This window comes from Euleptes europaea, chromosome 7 (assembly GCF_029931775.1).
Source record: "Euleptes europaea isolate rEulEur1 chromosome 7, rEulEur1.hap1, whole genome shotgun sequence".
Taxonomy (NCBI): domain Eukaryota; kingdom Metazoa; phylum Chordata; class Lepidosauria; order Squamata; family Sphaerodactylidae; genus Euleptes; species Euleptes europaea.
The window spans coordinates 30,447,719-30,468,214 of NC_079318.1; the positions used below are offsets into that span (position 1 = coordinate 30,447,719).

The 20,496-nt window shown below is 42.2% G+C and overlaps 1 protein-coding gene across 1 annotated transcript; it reads right to left on the reverse strand.

Annotated features, from left to right (window-relative positions):
- Window positions 1-541: 541 nt before the first annotated feature.
- Window positions 542-11,594, reverse strand: HNRNPU (heterogeneous nuclear ribonucleoprotein U). Its single transcript, XM_056853688.1, has 14 exons — window positions 10,881-11,594; window positions 10,077-10,188; window positions 9,907-9,980; window positions 8,208-8,347; window positions 7,708-7,807; window positions 6,606-6,718; window positions 6,095-6,358; window positions 5,827-5,946; window positions 5,240-5,368; window positions 4,749-4,917; window positions 4,059-4,304; window positions 3,233-3,447; window positions 1,903-1,974; window positions 542-1,620 (listed from the first exon to the last, which is right to left on the reverse strand). The coding sequence occupies exons 1-14, from the start codon at window positions 11,554-11,556 to the stop codon at window positions 1,567-1,569; spliced, it is 2,484 nt and encodes an 827-aa protein (XP_056709666.1). The 5' UTR covers window positions 11,557-11,594; the 3' UTR covers window positions 542-1,566.
- Window positions 11,595-20,496: the final 8,902 nt, after the last annotated feature.

Below are 20,496 nucleotides of genomic sequence, written 5' to 3' on the forward strand. Positions count from 1 at the left end.
ATCACACATTGTGCCAACGTTTTCACCAAACTTTGCTCTACAAGCCCAAGATCTCTTCCCCTCTCAGCCCAAAGTACCTTAAACTAGACAGCTCATCTTCCACAGCATATAATACCCACTTAACGCACTGCTGCAAATACCGGACATAAATGCACACCACTGAAGCTTCACACCGCTAGTCATAACTTCAAATTTCACACTGCTGTGATAACACAAACCACTGCCAGTTTGAGACCCCATGGCACTATATAGGAAAAAACACCCACCAACTTTATGAGACTGTTAAGAGAATAAGACACTCTGAAGACATGTAAGTGTAATTTCCATATTTTCCTGAAATTCAGAAATTTCCTTCCAGCACACTAGACTCCCAGATAGCAGGGGGATATGGTTCAGGCAAAGTTGCTTCAACACAGAAACAACACTGTTAAGCAATTCTTTTTTGATTGTGAAGGCATACATGCTATGTGTACATCCCTCATTAGAGTTGTGTATTCTGGCATTAAAGGGATTTTAGACCAATATGGTGAGAATCCCAAAACAAGAGTAAAATGATTTTATTTTATTGCAAACAAACGTCTAAAGTTAATTTCTCCACCCACTATTTAAAGAAGTAGTAATCAGCAGGCTAAGGAGACACACCCATTTGAGAACTAACATGATTAAAAATTAGATATAAAATGGGTGAATCACAATTTCATTTGTTTACAAAACGGTGGAGTTTACTACTACAAGCACACTAAATACACAGTATTTTGTGGGGAAAAGGTTACAGACACACAGCTAACTTCATATAGATCCCATTAGACAACTGGATTTACAACAAGTTTGTTTAATAAGAAATGGGCAAAGCCAGCTTTCAGAATCAAAATGCAGAACAAATGGGAAAAAAATCGATGGTGTACCTTCACAAGTTGAGTCTTCACAGACAAATGCAACCAGGTTTTATACACTCCACCTTCACTATTTAGCCTTAGGTTTGCTTTCCTCTACCCAAACCTTTGCCAAATTATTTAAAAACCTAAACGCTCTAGTTTATTGCCAGAAGATTTCTGATTTCTCTTCCCTCTTCCATACCTAAAAACTGCATAGGGAGGATGGAGTGGAAGATGGAGTGTAATGAGCATTATTTACATATCAATAGTCATAGGGCCACAACAAGCCTGGTTGCTCACTTTTCTGTTCTGATGACTCACGACTGTTTCTTAGAAATTGGGGAGGGGGAGAAAAAGGAGAAAAAAACCTTTAATAAGAGGACACCAGATACAAAGCAACATTTTACTTTTGTTGTGGTAAAAAAAAAATCACATTTTACAGATAAAATGTAGAACCCTGAAATACTGACACATTCTCTTATCGTGCACAATGCTGAGGTTCTCTTAAGAATCACTTTAAAACTGCAATTAAAAATGTACAAAAAAAAATCAAACCCACAAAGCTTCTAAAAAAGGAACCTGCAGGCACTTCCTCTTGTGGAATGTTTAAAAAGTTAGCCTACTAAAGAAAACAGTCGACTTCTTGTGAAGGTTTTTGAGAAATATGGATCAGTTCATTTTATTTGGGAATTCAATAGTATCCTTGGTGATAATGCTGGCTCCATGGCTTCTGACCCCAGAATTGCTGTAAAAGACAAAATAGAGAATTTCAATTACTAACACAAACATTATTTTGCAGTTGATAGCAATTACTAAGAGCTTATAATACTTGTAGGGAGGGGGACGGACATAACTTATGTAAAGATCAACTAAGTATGTCTTAATATTGTTTTTACATCTAGCTTTTGATCAATTAGGCTTGAAGAAATGCAAAGCACTACAAAAAGACGGTATATCTTAACAGTTAACTGAAATCTTGAATATTACTCTTTGATCATGAAAGAAAGCTTTTATCCAAGTTACTTACACCCTGCTGCCACTGGTTGTAGCCCTGAGACTGATTTTTGTAGCCACGATTATTTCCCCTTCCTCTGAAGTTCTGCAATAAAGCAAATCAAGTTACTTAATATGTAACGACTGTAAGTGCACTCATTACAAACTACAACGCTGCAAGTCACTGTACAGCCAGTCTGTTCAGCATATCAAAGGAGCTATTTATATGGAATCCAACTAGTTTCAGCTTAATGACTTGCACAAATGGACATGTTGAAGCACACAGATCAGCATTCGCTGGCTTAACTGAAGTCCTCATGTCAAGAAACCTAACTACAGTACCAATAATCTCAACTGCCAAGGCTTGTTAGGTGTTAAAGCACTTCTGAATGATTCTCCTTCCTACAGCATTAAAGCTTTTATAGATGAAAGGGTTAAGTACTCTTCCTGAATATCTGGTACCAGACAGGAAGAAATTGGAACAGAGCACAATCCGTTCTGTCATGAAATGTTACGTGTTTTGTTGCCGTACCAGACTGCATGTGAGATTATGCAACATACAGCTATGCTTCCTGGGGGGAAAAACATGGGAGATCTATTTTAAAAGCCGAGACTTTTTAGGCACTATGCTTTGTTTAAACCCATGCCTTCTCCACCTCCACCCCTCGGCTTCCGTTTGCCCCCAGGTTTAGCAGAAACCATTGAATGATCCCAGCGCCTGAAGGTACACAACTTCAGCTAAGGTAGCTGTGGACACAATGAGTATCTTTTTGGGAGGGAATACTGGGTGCTGCATATAAAAGTAGCGGTATAAAAATTCAGATTGGGGGCAGAAATGCAATGCAAACTGCCAAAGAGATTGGACTGCGACTTTCCTGGAGACCAAGTCCTATGAGGAAAGGTTGAAGGAGCTTAAGAGAAGGCTGAGAGGGATAAGATAACCATCTTCAAGTACTTGAATGGCTGTCATACAGAGGAGGGTGCCAAGTTGTTTTCTGTTGCCCCAGAAGGTCATACCAGAACCAACGGGTTGAAATGAAATTTAAAAAGTTCCCCTCTAGACATTAGGAAGATTTTTCTAACGGTTAGAGCGGTTCCTCAGTGGAACAGGCTTCCAAGGGAGGTGGTAAGCTCTCCTTCCCTGGAGGTTTTTAAGAAGAGGTTAGATGGGCATCTGTCAGCAATGCTGATTCTATGACCTTAAGCAGATGAGAGGGAGGGCATCTTGGCCATCTTCTGGGCATGGAGTATGGGTAACTGGGTGTGTGTGTGTGGGGGGGGGAGGTAGTTGTGAATTTCCTGCATTGTGCAGGGGGTTGGACTAGATAACACTGGTGGTCCCTTCCAACTCTATGACACAGTACCTGGTTATAGTTCCCTCTGTTGGGCATTCCACCTCTGTTGTAATTTCCTCTGTTGGAGTAGCCACCTCCTCCACCACCACCACCTCTGGTTGGAAAGACAGGTCCACGAGGGTACAGATAGCCTATTGCTCCACCACTGCCGCCGCCGCCTCCACCACCACCACGTTGGGGCATATTCCCACCTCTCCTGTTGTATCCACCACGATTTCCAGGGACTGTGGGAATACATTTATTTTAGCAACAATACTAGACCAATGACAGTATGTCAGTAAACACTTTTCTTTCCTACATTTACTCTACCCAAGAAACAGCACTTTCTAGTAAACAGTGAATATTCAGATTATAATCTGAATCTTGGGCAAGTCAATTATCATCTGAAAAATGGCATCTGATTAGGACCCACGCTCAGGCAGCTCTAAAAATTAGTGCCACAAATAAGCAGCTATTATAAAAGCCATATTTCAAACCACTGAAATGCTGTTATAGTCACTTTAAATTTTCAGCAGTTATGGCCACAGCTTCAAGCTTCTCTTCATACCCATAAGGGCTAATTAGTGGCTTTTAAAAAGAGGATAAAGGTTTACAATGTTGGGTTTCCCAACAAGTATCGCATTTGACAATTTTTTCTGCGCTCCTATGGAACCATACTTCACTTCACCATACTTTGTGTTAGCACACATTTATTCCATTTGCCTGCCTACATTGTGCTGAAGTGGAATGGTACTACTTCTACCTCTCATGAACATTCTCACCACATCCCTTCTGAAAACTAAACAACTAAATCTCTTGTGGATATATGAGGCAAAACTCAGTAAGTAGGTTCTACCTCCTCCTCTGAAGTTGCCACGCATGTTAAATCCACCACGTCCTCTCTGTCCACCTCTGTTAAACTGATTTTTACCACTCTTTTTGTTACTTTTCTTTGAACCAGTGTTTGGTTTCTTTTCTGGAGGAAGGGCCTTCTTGCTTTCTTCTTTGTACTGCTCCAGGAGCTTCTGGGCTTCTTCTTTTTGCAACTCTACGTAGATTATTTCATCAAAACATTGCGACACCTCTGGCAGGGTAAAATTTCCTATAACAGAGAGTCCTGAGTATTTAGTACCTATTTTAGAAATCATCAAAATAAGTCCAAGTCCCCCTCCTATATAAAGAATGCAAGACAAGTAATGGTCACTCAAGATGCTAGGAGTCCAGGATTTTTGATGATACATTCTCCCTATGAAGTTGTACTGGGAATACATGTCTACTAAATATGTTTAGCTTAGTTTGCTAGGGCACTTAACGCCAAGACAGCTTTGTGCATCTGCATGAAGCATATCATGACTGAGTAGTGTTAAGGGCTGCAGCAGAGGGAACACAATATAGTGTTGTCTTACAAAGTTACAGAAGTCTTCCAGTTTTTTTAAAGAGGCATTAACTGTTTTAAGGCAAGAAATTTTTGAATCCTTAGATTTTACATTATTCCTTTAAACAGATACTCAACATCCTAGAACACAGTATAGATTATGTTCCATGCCTTTCATTTTGAGCACTGCATGCTCTGGAAGATCTTTTCCCTCCACCTCTGCCTTCTTTTGTGTTCTTTGCTTGTAGTCTTCATCTTTTGGGCAAACAACAACTGCTTTGCGCTGGAAGCCTGCAAACAGGCACATTTTTCTCCTCTGCGCAGCTGCAGACACATTTGTCTGAAAAAAATGCAGTAACTTACTACACGTAGCTGTCATTGTTAGAACTAAGTTAAATTAGTGTGTTTAGATTTCACCTCCACATGTATAATGCAATGACTTTTTACAAGGAAGTTACGTACAAGTTAGGCTCTAGATTCTAGGGTAACCATTCTCCCCAGTTTCAAATAAGTTACAAACATCAGTACAAACTAATTTCAGCTTTATGCCTCAAATTCACATTATCTCCCACTAGAGTTTAGAACCTACTCCCCCCACCCCCAATTACACAACTGTAGCTTGAATGTATTCTATAAGTAAAAAATTAATTTTGCCCCCATACCTGATCCAGAATGAAATTCCGTTTCTTACGAGCAGCAATCTCAATGAACTTGCCAAGACACTGTGGCGCTCTCTGCAACAGTGTATTAAGCTTTCCAGTATCGGCCATCTGCCGCTTAAAACCAGCAACCTATAAAAACAGAATTACCAACTGCTGATTGCCCACTGTACTCCTGCACTAATTTTCCTTCCTTACTGCTTCCTTCTATCTACAAGAGAGTAGTTTGGAAAAAAAGTCCAGGGGGTTTTAAGTTATTCTGTATAAACTCGCTGCATGATTTCATGTTCTAGCTACTATCTGAGATGCTATCCAAATCTCAAATGGAGTACACAGTTTCATTTGAATAGCCAAGAGCCAAATACCTAAAGTCAAGTTTGAGCTATTTTTACCGAGCTCCAGTACTGCAGTTTCAGAGCCCATTTTAGGTTGTGGCGGTTCCAATTCATTTTACCTCCCAAGAGTTTGTGTAGTCAACATACTGTTGTAACACAAGAACTTCAAATAGGCTCAAGGTTTTTATAATCATTAAGACAGCAAAATTTCTAACCAAACATTCTTTAACTTATTCAGCAAAAGTCACTACTTACCATCATTTTGTCCATGATAGTATTTGTCCCAAGAATGTTGTACTTCCCAGGGTTGTCAGCTGCATGTTTGGTAACCCAAGTAGTCTTCCCAGCACCAGGCAAGCCAATCATCATTATCACCTAATATGAGTATGAAGGTATTAAAGTGGGGTATTCTGCATCAGGGATCCCTGCAGGCAAACTTATTTATGCTACTTCGCTTTAACTGACTCTGCAAAATGTATGGCAACTTAGTTCACATACGGATTCATGTTGGGCCCTTACTTACTTCACATTCTTTCTTGTGCTCTGGTCCCTTGGGCCCCCTAACTCGATCCTCCAGGGGAACATCTTGGATGAAGGTGTATCCCTCTGGTATGGGGAAGTACGGTTCATCCTTTTGCCCAAAGTTGAACTCAACTGCACAGTTATGGCAGAGAACATGTGGGAAAACGGACCTTCCAGAAAGAACTTCTTTACTGATTTTGAAAGCAACTCCAAGCTCCTGCCCATTCTTTGAGTAAGAGAGTTCCACTTCATCACCATCAAAATTCTGTCAAACCAAAAATCATTACAATTTTAACAGCAATAGTAAAGCATGTTCCAGTAACAAATTTGAGATTTGTTCCCAAGTTATTACTGCACTTATATTTTAAAAATCACACTTATAAAAACGCAAACATGAAAACAAATTCCTTTAACAAAAAGTTATAGTTACTTATGTTGAATAGTTGAAAAATATAGCGATCAGTAAACAGTGCTGATATTTCACTTCACAAGCAGGAAAGTAATGAACTTACAGCAAAACATCCAATCACATCATTTTCATCAAATTTTTCACCAAAGTCTTCAGTCTCACAATTGCATGTCTTTATTCCTTTTAAAGAATATCCATAGGAAAATTCCTCCTCACCTGATAGAACATGAAAAGGTGCAGTTAATATGATTTTATATTTATCTTTTCGTATCTTAAAATGTGTAAAACTACATTTGGCAGCATCGTTAAATATTGTTTCTACTAGATTAACCTTTTCCTTACTGTACTCCTCTAATCTTCTCCTAATCTTGCACTGGAAGAACTTAATGCAAAAGGGTATTTTTACAGCTCACATGTGATTTCATGATTCTCTTACCTTCTTTCCTCTAGATTCCCAACCTGCGCTGCGTAATCCTAGTGCCGTACGGGCACATGGACAAGTGAAGAGAAGGGCAGAAAGCCTTAAAATGGGAACTGCCAAAGAAAGGAAATGCTTGGCCCAACCTCTTTGGGTTAGTGCTAAAGCAGCGAGGAAGCCCTTCAACTTCCTCTTTGTTTTGCAAAGACTCTCCCACCAGGAGCATGATTACTTTTTCACCCCCACCTGGCAAGCATGCCTGTGCCAATTCTATTCCTTCTTCAGAAAGGCTTCATAAGTCAGTGGACAAATCAGGGAACTACAGCTAGGCAACAGAAATGAAGGTAGGGTTGTGCATTCTGCTTAAAAGCATCTTTAAGAACATAGCCACATTGTTCCACTTTGATGTCCCTAAGCAGCACACTGCTCTGTAGATACTAATAGGCTATGACTAGTATGTCATGAGGGTTTAGATAGCTTTTTTGTGTGCAAAAGTTTTCACACACACGCGAAGTTGTTTTAAGCAGACTACATTTCATTGAATGAAATGTAGTCTGCTTAAAACATTTCAGATCTTGGATTGCCTTGCATGAACTACAATAATAAGACATACCACTGGAATAAAACTCAGAACCATTAAGGAAAACAGAAGTTAATGACCATGATGCCACGAGCAGCACAAAAATAAGCACTCAGGTCTACAGAAACCAAAGCTCTTCATACCCATTCTGCAACATTTCTGGTTTCTCTTTTCAACTACAATGATCACGTAAGGAAAAACACTTACCAAGTAGCATCCCACTTGTATTCAGTGACCAGCCAACTCTCACCTCATGTATGTCAATGTCTTTTGTATACAGATGCTTAACAGGGATCTTCTCAGTTACCTATTTTTTTCAAAAAATAACAGCTGCATACTACAACCCATAGCCAAACAGTTTAAGTATACATGCTAGATTCAGTCTTCCGTAACACAGCTGAATGATTTTCCAAACTGGTAAGTAAAGAGTACTTTACCGATTGTAATAGGAAATCTACTTGCAAACTCTGAACCAAATTGGCAAGAGCACCAACAGTTCTTGTGTCACTGTTTGACAGATTTAACAGAACATTAAAAATGCAATTAAGTTTTCCAGTTAGGTTTGCTGCGTACACAAACCAGAACAGTTTCTGCAGATCCACTGTAAACCCATCCTTTTATTCCTTGTGAACAATACATCGTTAAAATGAAAGAATCTCACAAGGGTTATTATGTGTAGTCAAATTATAAGTACTAATCTGGGTTACCTTCATCTCAAAGCAAACTTTTCCTTTGGATACTCCATATGAGGCTCTCCCTCCAGCCCAAAGAAAAGCAAAGCTTTCCATAGTCAGTGAGGAAGCACTAAAACGATCTCGTGAAATTTTAAAGTGTAGATCACAATTATCTGTCAGAGACAAAAACCATAGTTGTAAACCCGCTCCAATACATCCTACTGGTGTTTCAGGCATAAAAGCAGCAAAATAGTTGTGATTAGATCGACATAAGAAGCACTGCTCAGCATGGAAAACGGTTCAGGAACTACATTAGAATTACAAAGTATTCTGAGTACAAAGCATGTTCATTAGGACTGAAACTTAAATGATTTAGTAGTCATTGAGTAAAACTAGGACGGGGGGGGGGGAGAGGCACAAAAGAAACTGGGTGACCGTAGCCTAATGTACCTCACAGGGTTCGTATGAGGGGGAAAGAACAGAACATGTACTTCATAGTGCTCCCTGGAGGATGGGCGGGATTTTAAAAGGGTGGTATCAAATCAAAGCACGGTGCATATTATTTGTCTAGCAAATTCGGGGTGCCACACAGATTACAAATATCTCAGTACTTCAAGAGATTATTCAAAATGTGTTACGTAAAGGCTCTGAGCTAACCACCAGAGCTGGCTTGATTAATACTATAAATACCTGAAGTGCTCGCTCTGCCAGACAGCACCGCGCAGCAGCAATCATGAAAATGTCTTGCGAAGCAAATTTCACTATACTTTATCTGTTTTGAACCATTACCCAATTCTAAATACTGGAATGAATTTTTTTTTTTTTAAATTCCAGTACATCAGGAAAACATCTAACTGGAACTTTATCAAATAATCCCAGAATGACGATTTTGTTTTTGTTGATGTTGTTTTGTTATTTTATTACTCTGCTGTAAGCAACTTTGAAGATACTGTTCAAAGAAGAGCATTTTTAATAAGTTTATGTTTTATTTAAGAATCTGGAGCACAATCTTAGACTACAATCTCCAAGAAGTCTTCTTAAAGATTTGCAAACATCTGTGCAAAAAAATTCACTGCTGTTTACATTAGCAATAAAAACCTATGCAAACTGCTATTAGTCAAATAATGCATATTAATGCATATTAGTCAAATAAGCTCTTACCAATTATGTTGCAAACTATATATAAACCTATTTCCATTGAAATCCATGCAATATTAGACCTTAATTACAGCTGGATTAGTCTCTAAATATAAAAATCACTTAGCTATGAACAGTTAGCTATTATAACACTGACAAAACACACTTCATCGAGTTCCTAATGCAACTCAATACTGGATTTGAGCTGAACTGTATCTGTTCACCCACCCCCTCTGGTTTTATATAATGTTATGACTACTGCTGCCAGCATCGTGTTCTACATATTCCATGTTACCATCCTGTCATTTTAAAGATACAACTGAATAAAAAGGTTCCTGTGAATTATTATTACTGTTTAAGAACAATACAAAGCTAGCACCAACAAAGAGGCCAAACACGCAAGGTTGGGAGACGTTGGGGGACATACCAGAAGACTGATATGTTAAAAGAAGCAAAACTGATATATGTTAGATGGCAATATCTGGAAAGCAGAATTACATGCCACCCATACAGACGTATACCTAACACGCTATTTTAAATACCCTGAAGTCTTACTGAAACATGTTTAAGATCCAGGAGTACATTTTATACTTACAAGTATCAAGACAAACCACTGTGTCATCAAAGTGCTCATCCTCCTCTTCAACAGGTGGCTGAGGGGACTTGGCCCTGACCAAGTACAAGAAATTAATCTTAGACCATTTAACAGATCCAGGTACTGTATAACCTCTCACAGAAATAAACAAAGGGCGAAAATTACTCTACCTGCTGTACTTGTTTTCTTCAATATACTCGAAATACCCTCGTCCATGGTCTTCCCGTGGCCTCTTCACACCCCTTTTCTTTTCACCAGGTTTCTGCTCGGCTTTACCCTCGCCTTAGTATTATGGAGAAGAAAAAAAGGTACGTTGAAAAACAAAGCGATTTGGGCACCTCGCATCTGTCACTAGAAACCCTCTCTGCGTCGCATTAACAGTATCTCAAAAACCTCCCCATCTGCATTTCCACCGATCCATCGGCGGAGGCTTTCGATTTCGATTCTTAAAGAGATGGCGGCGAAAAATCCGCCAGGGCCCAGTACCTGAAGGCGGCGGCGGCGCTCGAAAAGGCCCGCCCGCCCCCATCCGCAAAGGATGGCGGCGCAACGCGAGGCCCGGCGCGTCCGCCTCCTCTTCCATTGTGCCGAGCGCTTGAACTCAGGCCCGCAGGGCTCTCCGAGCGGATGTGACGCACGACGCCACACACACAAAAAGTTCCCTCGCGCGTTCCACAGCGCGCCCCAGCGGCTCCTGCGAGCCGCCCCTCCCCCCTCCTCCCCCTCACGCGCCCCCTTCCTGGAGACGCTCGCGAAATGGCGCAGGCGCCCATCCCCCCCCCCACCAATCGGGACACGCGGCGCGCGAGGCCTGGAAATCCCCCCCCAAAAAAAGTGGCGCTTCCAGCTCTCTCCTCCCTCCCTCCCCCACGCCGCAGGCAGGAAAAAAAATGGCGGCGCGCCCTGACCCCCCCCCCCCCGCTTCAGGCCTACACCAACTGCCGCCGCCCATCCGGGTCCCACGCACCGCTCACCTCCCTGGCGAGCAGGCCCTGCGGCTTTTTGCTGCTGCTGCTGCTGCGCGGGCGAGGCCTGCTTGGCGGCCGGCTGGGCCGAAGGCGCCGGGTTGGAGCCCGAGGCCTCCGCCGCGGCCCCCCCGGCGCCTTTCCCGGCCGCCTCCTTGGCCGCGGCCCCGTGCGTTGGCGGCGGCTGCTGCTGCTGGGAGCCGTGGCCGTTGGCGTTCCCGTCGGAGGCGCCGGCCTCCTCCTCGTCGTCCTCGCCTTCCTGGAAGCCCTGGTCGTCGCCGTTCTCGTCGTCCTCCAGCTCCTCGGCCGCCTCCTCCTCGCCGGCCGCCACCCCTTCGCCGTTCTCCTCGCCCAGCTCCATGCCCTCCTCCTCCTCCTCCTCCTCCTGGCCGCCGAACTCGGCCTCCTCGTCGTCGTCGCAGGCCGCGGCCTGGCCCGAGCCGCCGCCGCCCGCCGCCAGCTCCTGGGCGCCGCCCGCCGCGGCCTCCCCCAGCTCCTCCAGGCTGCCGTTGCCCGGCTCGCCGCTGCCCAGGCCGACCCCGCCGGCCTCCTCCTGGTCGAGCGCGGCCTGCAGGCGCTCCATGAGGTCGGCCTTCAGGCCCTTGTCCGAGAGGCGCCGCTTCTTCAGCTCCTCCTTCAGCTCCGACACCTTCAGCTTCTTCACGTTCACCGGCGAGCTGCTCATCGCGGCGGCGCGGCGGGGGCTCGAGGCGGTCTGGGCGGCGGCGGAGGCGGCTGGATCGCGCGGCGGCGGCTGCAGGAGACGGGACCGGCCTGGCGCCAAATCCTTTTCACCGAGGCTCGCGAGGCAGGGGACGGGGAGCGCGCCTCGCGGGGTCGAGCACGCAGCGCAGTGCTCGCCCCGCCCCCGCCGCGCGCTTGATATAGCCGCGCCCCTCCCCCCCCCATACACACACACACACCGCCCGCTACCGTAAATGCCGGCCGTTGCGCAGCGGTACCGTAACCCGCGGATTATGTCGACTCCTCGCGGAAAGTCGCGCTGCTTCCCGGAGGACGCGCTTTCTGCCCTCGAGGCTTGCAGTATTTTCCAGCTGTTCTCTTATAAGGCCATTTCTGCCTTGGGTTTGCCGCTCTCTAAATGCACATTTCCCCCAGCCGAATCCTCAAAACTGCATGCATGGGATTTGCCGCTCTTTAGATGCACTTCTTTCTCCCCCCCCCCCCCAATCCATATTCTTAAAACTCAACAATAAGAGCCCATGCAGAGCTTTGGCCATGCGTTCATGGAAGGTTTTGCAGGGATTTGCCACTTTTTAGATGCACTTTCCCCCCCATCCATATTCTCAAAACAATAAGCCGCCATGCAGAGTTTTGAGAATTCAGATGGGGAAAGTGTGCATCTATAGAGTGACAAATCCCATGCAAAACCTTCCATGAATAAATTCGGAAAATGTGCATCTACAGAGTGGCAAATCCAAGGCAAAACCTTCCTTGAATAAATGGCCAAAAAATAAGCCCCCGTGCAGAGTTTTCAGAATTCGGATGGGGGAAATGCGCATTTAGAGAGTGGCAAATCCAAGGCTAAACCTCCCGTGCGTTTTCGCCACTGCCAAGTATGCATGGGAGGTTTTGCCTTGGATTTGCCACTCTCTAAATGCACATTTTCCCCAGTCAAATTCTCAAAACTCTGCATGCATGGGATTTGCCACTCTTTAGATGCACTCCCCCCCCCATCCATGTCCTCAAAACTCAACAATAAGAGCCCATGCAGAACTTTGAGAATTCGGATGGGGAGAATGTGCATCTATAGAGTGGCAAATCCAAGGCAAAACCTTCCTTGAATAAATGGCCAAAAATAAGCCCCCGTGCAGAGTTTTGAGAATTCGGATGGGGGAAATGTGCATTTAGAGTGGCAAATCCAAGGCAAAGCCTCCCGTGCGTTTTCACCACTGCCAAGCATGCATGGGAGGTTTTGCCTTGGATTTGCCACTCTCTAAATGCTCATTTTCCCCCATCCGCATTCTCAAAACTGCATGGGGGCTTATTTTTGAGTTTTGAGAATTCAGATGGGGAAAATGTGCATCTAGAGAGCGGCAAACCCAAGGCAACCCCCTCCCCCCCCCGCCGTGTATAAATGGCCTTACTGCCAAGTATACATATAAGTGAAGCCTCAGAACTTCCTTCTGAAGAATGCAATCTGATGCACGCTCACAATCCTGTATGAGCTTGAAATAAGCAGGATGTGCAGATGTGAGTTGGGATACGTACGTAAAATGGACATAATTAGCTACAGAGAAAGCTAGATGCTCTGGTAAGAATCCACTAAAGTATCTTGCATATTTGTTTATTTATTTCATTTATATGAAGTCTTTCTCCCCAATTAGGGTTGCCAACCTCCAGGTACTAGCTGGAGATCTCCTGCTATTACAACTGATCTCCAGCCAATATAGATCAGTTCACCTGGAGAAAATGGTCGCTTTGGCAATTGACTCTATGACATTGAAGTTCCTCCCCAAACCCTGCCTTCCTCAGTCTCTGCCCCAAAAACCTCCCGTCAGTGGTGAAGAGGGACCTGGCAACCCTATCCCAAATGGAGACCCAGAGTGGCTTATATCATTCTCCTCTCTTCCATTTTGCACAACAACCCTGTGACGTAGGTTATGTTGGGAGGGTTGCCAGGTCCCTCTTCGCCATGGGTGGGAGGTTTTTGGGGCAGAGACTGTGGAAGGCGGGGTTTGGGGAGGGAAGGGACTTCAATGCCACAGTCCAATTGCCAAAGAGACCATTTTCTCCAAGTGATCTGATCTCTATCGGCTAGAGATCAGTTATAATAGCAGGAGAGCTCCAGCTAGTACCTGGAGGTTGGCAACCCTATATGCTGAGAGAATGTGACTGGCCCAAGGACACCCAGTAAGCTTCTATGGCATGAGTGGGGATTTTAAACTGGGTCTCCCTGATACTAGGTCCTACACTCTTAACCATTACACCACACTGACTCTCTCACGTGCCACTCATAGCTGCAGCATACAATAAAATGAACCAATTAAGTCTATCTTCCTCATCAAAACAGCACAGTAATAAAAGTAAGAGATTCAGCATAATATTGCTGTCATTGCAAACAAAAAAGAACATGTAAAAGTTGTAATAAAATTACCTGAAGTTGAGGCTGAAAGTCTGTCAGTATTCCCCATCTCCAGTTTTATGATTATACGGAATTTTTTACTCCTGAGCCACATACTCCCATGCACACCTGCGTGAAAATGCACTAGCCACAAGAAAGACATCTTTTTAAAAAATGAATGTTCCTAAACCCTAGAAGCTAAAATGACTAAACTGAGGCTATCGTATTTTGGTCACATCATGAGACGACAAGAGTCACTGGAAAAGAGTCATGCTAGGAAAAGTTGAGGGCAGCAGGAAAAGAGGAAGACCCAACAAGAGATGGACTGACTCAATAAAGGAAGCCACAGCCCTCGATTTGCAAGATCTGAGCAAGGCTGTCAAAGATAGGACATTTTGGAGGACATTGATTCATAGGGCCATGAGTCGGAAGCGACTTGACGGCACTTAACACACACAACACACACACAAACTCAATGTATTTATCTTCCTTTAAAAGAGGTTTGTCATTGTAACTGTGTGGCTAAGATATAAGGGAAGAGCCCCGTGGTGCAGAGTGGTAAGCTGCAGTCCAAGCTCTGCAGTCCAAGTACTGCAGTCCAAGTTCTGCTCACGACCTGAGTTCGATCCCGACAGAAGTTGGTTTCAGGTCTCCGGCTCAAGGTTGACTCAGCCTTCCATCCTTCCAAGGTCGGTAAAATGAGTACCCAGCATGCTGGGGGTAAAGGGAAGATGACTGGGGAAGGCACTGGCAAACCACCCTGTAAACAAAGTCTGCCTAGTAAACGTCGGGATGTGACGTCACCCCATGGGTAAGGAATGACCCAGTGCTTGCACAGGGGACCTGTACCTTTTTAAGATATAAGGGTGCCATAAATCAAAGGAGATAAAGTGGGATAGAAATGTTCAAATTAAATAAATAATATAAAGTCTCTTTATTTTGTTTCAGAAGCAGAGTGGTTTACAAACTGAGCTGCAGCTCATTGTTATTCTAAAATAATGTCATGAAATTTAGTGAGAATGGCTAGCTACTCCATAGTGTATATTTTAGACACTTCACACATACACACAGACACATGAAATAAAAAAATGTCAACAGCTGTTAATTGTACTTGTTCATATTAAAATACACGTCTTGCCATCCTTATCCTATCACTCAAAGCCCTCTCTGTATGTTGATCAATAAAAAATGTTACACCTACACTTTCCTATAATGTTCAATGAGTCTTCTGTGTAATCAAATGTGTTGTTCAATCACATTTTGGGACATTTCTCCAACTCCCTACATCCCTTCCAAATACACTTGACTGAAGGACTTTCAAAGGGGCTTAAAGAAATACATGCCCTGACCTGGATAGCCCCAGGCTAGCCTGATCTCGTCAGATCTCAGAAGCTAAGCAGGGTCGCCCCTGGCTAATATTTGGATGGGAGACCACCAAGGAACACCTGGGTTGTGACGTGGAGGCAGGCAATGGCAAACCACCTCCGAATATCTCTTGTCTTGAAAAACCTACGAGATTGGCATACGTCAGTTGAGACTTGATGGCAAAAAATAATAATACGTGGGAGGATGAGTCAATCAGTGGCCATTAACCATGACACCTAAATAAAACCTCCAGATGTATTCTTGTGAACATCAGTTTCCATTTCAGGGGGGCAATGACATGGGGAATCCTGGACCGCCATGCCCTGTTTCTATGCCTTCTAAGAACAACTGGTGTCCACCATGTAAAATTGGATGCTGCAACAGATGGTTCACTGGCCCAATCCACCAGGACTGTTGTGTTGTTATTGAAGGTCTTCAAAAGAGAAGTGCCCATGGACAATCAGCCTGAACAAGGGATGACCAGGGGTTTATCCAAATTTTACTGTAAGATTTTCTGCTACAGCAAGCCAAAGTCCAAAGTATCCCCTATGTTGCTCCTGGTCAGTTTCACTTCCGTTGGACTTGTTGAAGGACTGGGCTTCTCCAACCAATGCCTTAATACTTTTTAAAACCTATCTTCGCAGTAATTTACTGCCTCCAAACCATTTCTTTAAATAAGGAGTTATGTCACTTGTCACTAGTCATGAAATACAACAATAAATACGGAGCTCTGACAATTACATAACCATATTTCATTCAATAATCATAGAAGAACTAACTGTACTTTCCCAAAGGAAGAATCACATATTTTCCAGCAACAACAGGCAACCCAATCCAGAGCGAGAGGGGGGGGGGGAGTTTTTCTTTTAGAAAGTCCTGTTGACTTCAAGGGAACTTACTTCTGTATCATGGATATTACCAAAGAGAGTCAAACACACATTTAGTCCATTGAATACAATCATACTGAGCATGATTAATCTATTCTAGGTTAAAATGTTTGTACTTTACCTTTCCTCTTGGTTCAAGGTGGCTTACAGGCAATAATTAGAACATTGGGGATTTTATATATATCTGCCTCTCCCGGTAAAAGATACCAGCTGTTCAAACCTCACCAAAAGCCCTGGCAAACAAACAAGTGTTGCAGCACATCCTGAAAATACCCAGTGAGTTGGTTCTGCTTACCTCTTCCAGCAAACCAATCCACAAAGTGTGGGGCATAATGGAAAAGGCCTGCAGTGACTCTGTTTGATGCCAGGCAGGCTACCCTAAGTGGGAGAACCCAGCAGTTGGCAGCCTGAAGACCATAGTTGGCTCATACCAGTTTAAGCATACCAGATTGATTATGAAACATCTAATGAACTCAATAAAATTAAGAAGAATCACAACAGTATAGCTGGACCTCCAGTAGTGTGCTCGTCCACAGCACTAGTTCCCTGGGAGAGTCTCCCAGGGAAATCCAAGAAACGCTATATTTTGGAGTGTTTTAATGCTCCAACCCGATTCTAATTAGTGAACCGGGAAGCAGGAATACCCCTGCAACCCGAAGAAACCAGTGTGACTCCCACACTCTCCGAGGGAGCTTAAATAAGTCCCCCGGAGGTCTGGATGCTGTCCCGCTGGGAAAAGGGGAAAATCATCACCGTCAGCACTTCTTTGGCATCAGGCTTGGACTTCCTCTACCTATTACTGGCCAATTAACCATCTTAAAGAAAATAATACCTCACTTCCTGAAATCTGAGTGAGTGACAACAACTCTTTTGATTTTACCTTCATAAAGACTTGCTAACCGATTGATAAAAATCACCACCGAAAACCGCGCCTTCTTACCTTCTGAATAAGAATTTTCTTTGGTAAATAACTTATCGGATAAAGCGGCAGAGATCTTATCAATTCCATCTGTGGGTAGACTAAACAATTGGACTCTTGAAAGACGTGGCAAACCACCAATTGGATTCAGCATTGCCAGTGGAGGAAGAGAGCTAAATCCCTCCTATTCAATGGCCGTGGCTTGTTTTGGCTTGTGAGAGTCCGCCTGTCACGTTTTTTTTTAAGACGAGATACCGGAAAAACCTCTAGGGAATTTACTTTCGGCATACTCCAATCAGAAAGCCTTGGAGGAGGGACGGGAAGAGACGGATACCTCATAGGACCGGAAGTGCATCATCTCCGTGCAACACTTAAATAGCTCCTATGCTATAAAATCATAGAGAGGTGACGACGGAAGGTCCACGACTTCAAGATACCGGCGAACTTCCTGTTTCCTGATTAAAAGCCGACCTAGAGCGTCCAGAAAACTTTATGGTACCTTGATTTTTTAAAACTCAATTATTCTTTGAAATAAGCAATTTTAACCGGCGATTTTCATTGTGCCACACTTGTTAAAAGGCATTATGCTACCCACACTTTAGAGACTCACTTTACTGAACCTGCCAAAATCATATAAAAATAAACGTCTAATGTCAAATGTCGGCACCTCGCCAAAGGTCAGGATCCCTTCATACTTTTTTACCTATGACATCAGAATGAAGGATGCTATTATGCAGTTACATTATGATTCTCCAATGTCTATAGGTGGTGTCCATCTTATAATTTTAAAAGACATTCCTTAAAATGTATAATTCCTTATAATTTTAAAAGACATCTGATGTCAAAGAGAAATATCTACAAAGATTTCACAGCATAGTTAAGAAAAAATGGAATAAAATACCGTTGGATATTACCACAAGACCTAACCTTTTTGTACAAAGGGGTTAGAATCACTATTAACTCATTAGCTGATGTTGGAAAATTTATTAGAAAGTACAGAAAAGACTTAGGGGATTCCTCTCCTGGAGAGAAAAAAGAAGAACAACAACAAGAAGAAGATTTCTCCTTACAGGGAGCAGTTGGAGGACATACATCATAAGATTACTTATGTGAAAAATAAACATCATGGCTAAAGCAATTTCATGGAATGTGAATAGACTGAATGAAAAAATTAAAAGGGAAAGGATTTTTAAACTTCTGCATAAACAAAAATACACGTTAACATGCCTGCAAGAAGCTCATATAGCCAAAAAAGATAGAAAATACTTAGAAAGGAAGATGTTGGGTCAAGTGTTTATATCATCATCTAAAACAAAAACCAGAGGAGTGGCTTTATATGCACAAGCTAACTTGGCTCCAGAACTTGTATGTAAAGATAAAGAAGGCAGAATTGTGATAATCAGAATAAAAATAATGGGACAAAAAACATTGATTGCTGGGATTTATGCACCAAATGAAGGAAAAGCAACATTTTATAAACAATTACACGAAATTTTGCTCCAATACGCTGAAGAACAGGTCTTATTGATGGGAGATTTTAATGGAGTCATTTCACCTATCTTGGACAAGAAATCTAAAGCTAAAGGTGATAAAGAGGGATGTCTCCCAAAAACTTTTTTCAAATGATGAGTGATTTTGAACTTCAGGACATCTGGAGAACAATGAACACCACTGCTAAAGAATTTACCTTCTATTCAGCAAGACATGACTCACAGTCAAGAACAGATATAATTTGGGCAAGCAAATCTATTTTCACACAATTATGTAAAGTACATATTATACCAAGAACTTTTTCTGACCACAACCCAATTTCTTTTGAGTGGAACAATAGACAAGCATTTAGATGGAGACTAAATGACAGACTTTTGAAAGATGAGAAAATTCAAACAGAATTGCGTGCTCTTATTAAAGACTTCTTTGAAATAAATATGAATGGAGAAACTACCTTAAATACAGCTTGGGACGCTTTTAAAGCAGTGATTAGAGGCTTTATGATTCAAAAACACACCATATGGAAAAAACAGCAGCTACAATTAACCAACAATATACTTTGGGATTTACAAAAATTAGAATAAGACCGTCTTATTGAATCTCAAGAAATCCAAAGAAATACTATTTTATGGAAAATAAATGTCCTCAAACATCAGCTAAATATGGTAGTTTCAGAGGATATGAATAAGTCATTGAAATGTGCAAAACAAAAACATTTTGAGCATGCAAATCGTCCAGGTAAATTTTTGGCGACCCAGTTGAGAGACGCATTTCAAAAAAAGATCATAGCCAAAATACAAACACAAAAAGGACCAATTTATACTACGACAGATGTTCAGGAAGAATTTGTATCTTTCTATTCTAAACTATATCACAAGGATGAGATCTCAAATAAGAAGATGGAAAACTTCCCTCAATCTATTAATCTTAAGAAGTTATCATCAGCTCAAAAGGACTCTTTGGATGCACCAATCTCTTTAGAAGAGTTAGAAGAAGCTCTGATTAAGCAAAAAACAGACAAAACCCCTGGTCCAGACGGAATAACAGCCTTGTTTTATCGAACATTTAAGTTACATCTGCTGAATCCATTGCTGATGGTTTGCAATACAATATTGGATACCGGTTTGATTCCTGAAACATGGACACATGCCTTTATCTCATTGATTCATAAAGTTGGACGAGATCCTGAGAAGGTTACAAACTACAGACCCATTTCTCTTTTAAATGTGGATTACACGATATATACCTCTGTTTTATCAACTAGAATTAAACAATTGATTAAAGATTTGATTCATGAAGACCAAGCAGGCTTTGTTCCGGGAAGACAAATCAAAGATAACCTTAGAGTACTTTTAGATGCTTTAGAGTACTACGAACATAATATTCAGCACAAAGCTGCTTTTATCTTTTTGGATGCGGATAAGGCATTTGATATGGTCTCTTGGGACTTTATGAAAAAAACTTTGAATAATATGAATTTTGGTGAAAATTTTTAAAGAGGTATAAATGCAATATATACAAAACAACATGCGAAAATACTGGTAAATGAATCAATGTCAGAAAATTGTAATATACAATAAGGGACAAGACAAGGATGCCCACTTTCTGCTTTGCTTTTTATATTGGTCCTGGAAATGTTATGCTGTAAAATATGAGAATCAGGAGACATCCATGGTTTAAAGATAAAGAAACATGAGTTTAAACTGAGAGCTTTTGCGGATGATCTTCTATTGATTTTGGATGACCCCACCCACTCTGTTAATACCTTGAAAGGTATATTGGATTCTTACAGTAAGGTTTCAGGATTTAAAATTAATCAAGAGAAAATGCAAACAATCTTCAAAAATCTTTCTGTAGCAGAACAACATGATTTTACTG

Excerpts from the sequence above, each read along its gene's own strand:
- HNRNPU (XM_056853688.1), bottom strand. The coding sequence starts at position 11,556 with ATGAGCAGCTCGCCGGTGAACGTGAAGAAGCTGAAGGTGTCGGAGCTG. Across the intron at positions 10,189-10,880 it reads AGGGCCTGCTCGCCAGGGAG|GCGAGGGTAAAGCCGAGCAG; the intron begins GTGAGCGGTGCG and ends CATAATACTAAG. Across the intron at positions 8,348-9,906 it reads AGTGGTTTGTCTTGATACTT|ATAATTGTGATCTACACTTT; the intron begins GTAAGTATAAAA and ends TGTCTCTGACAG.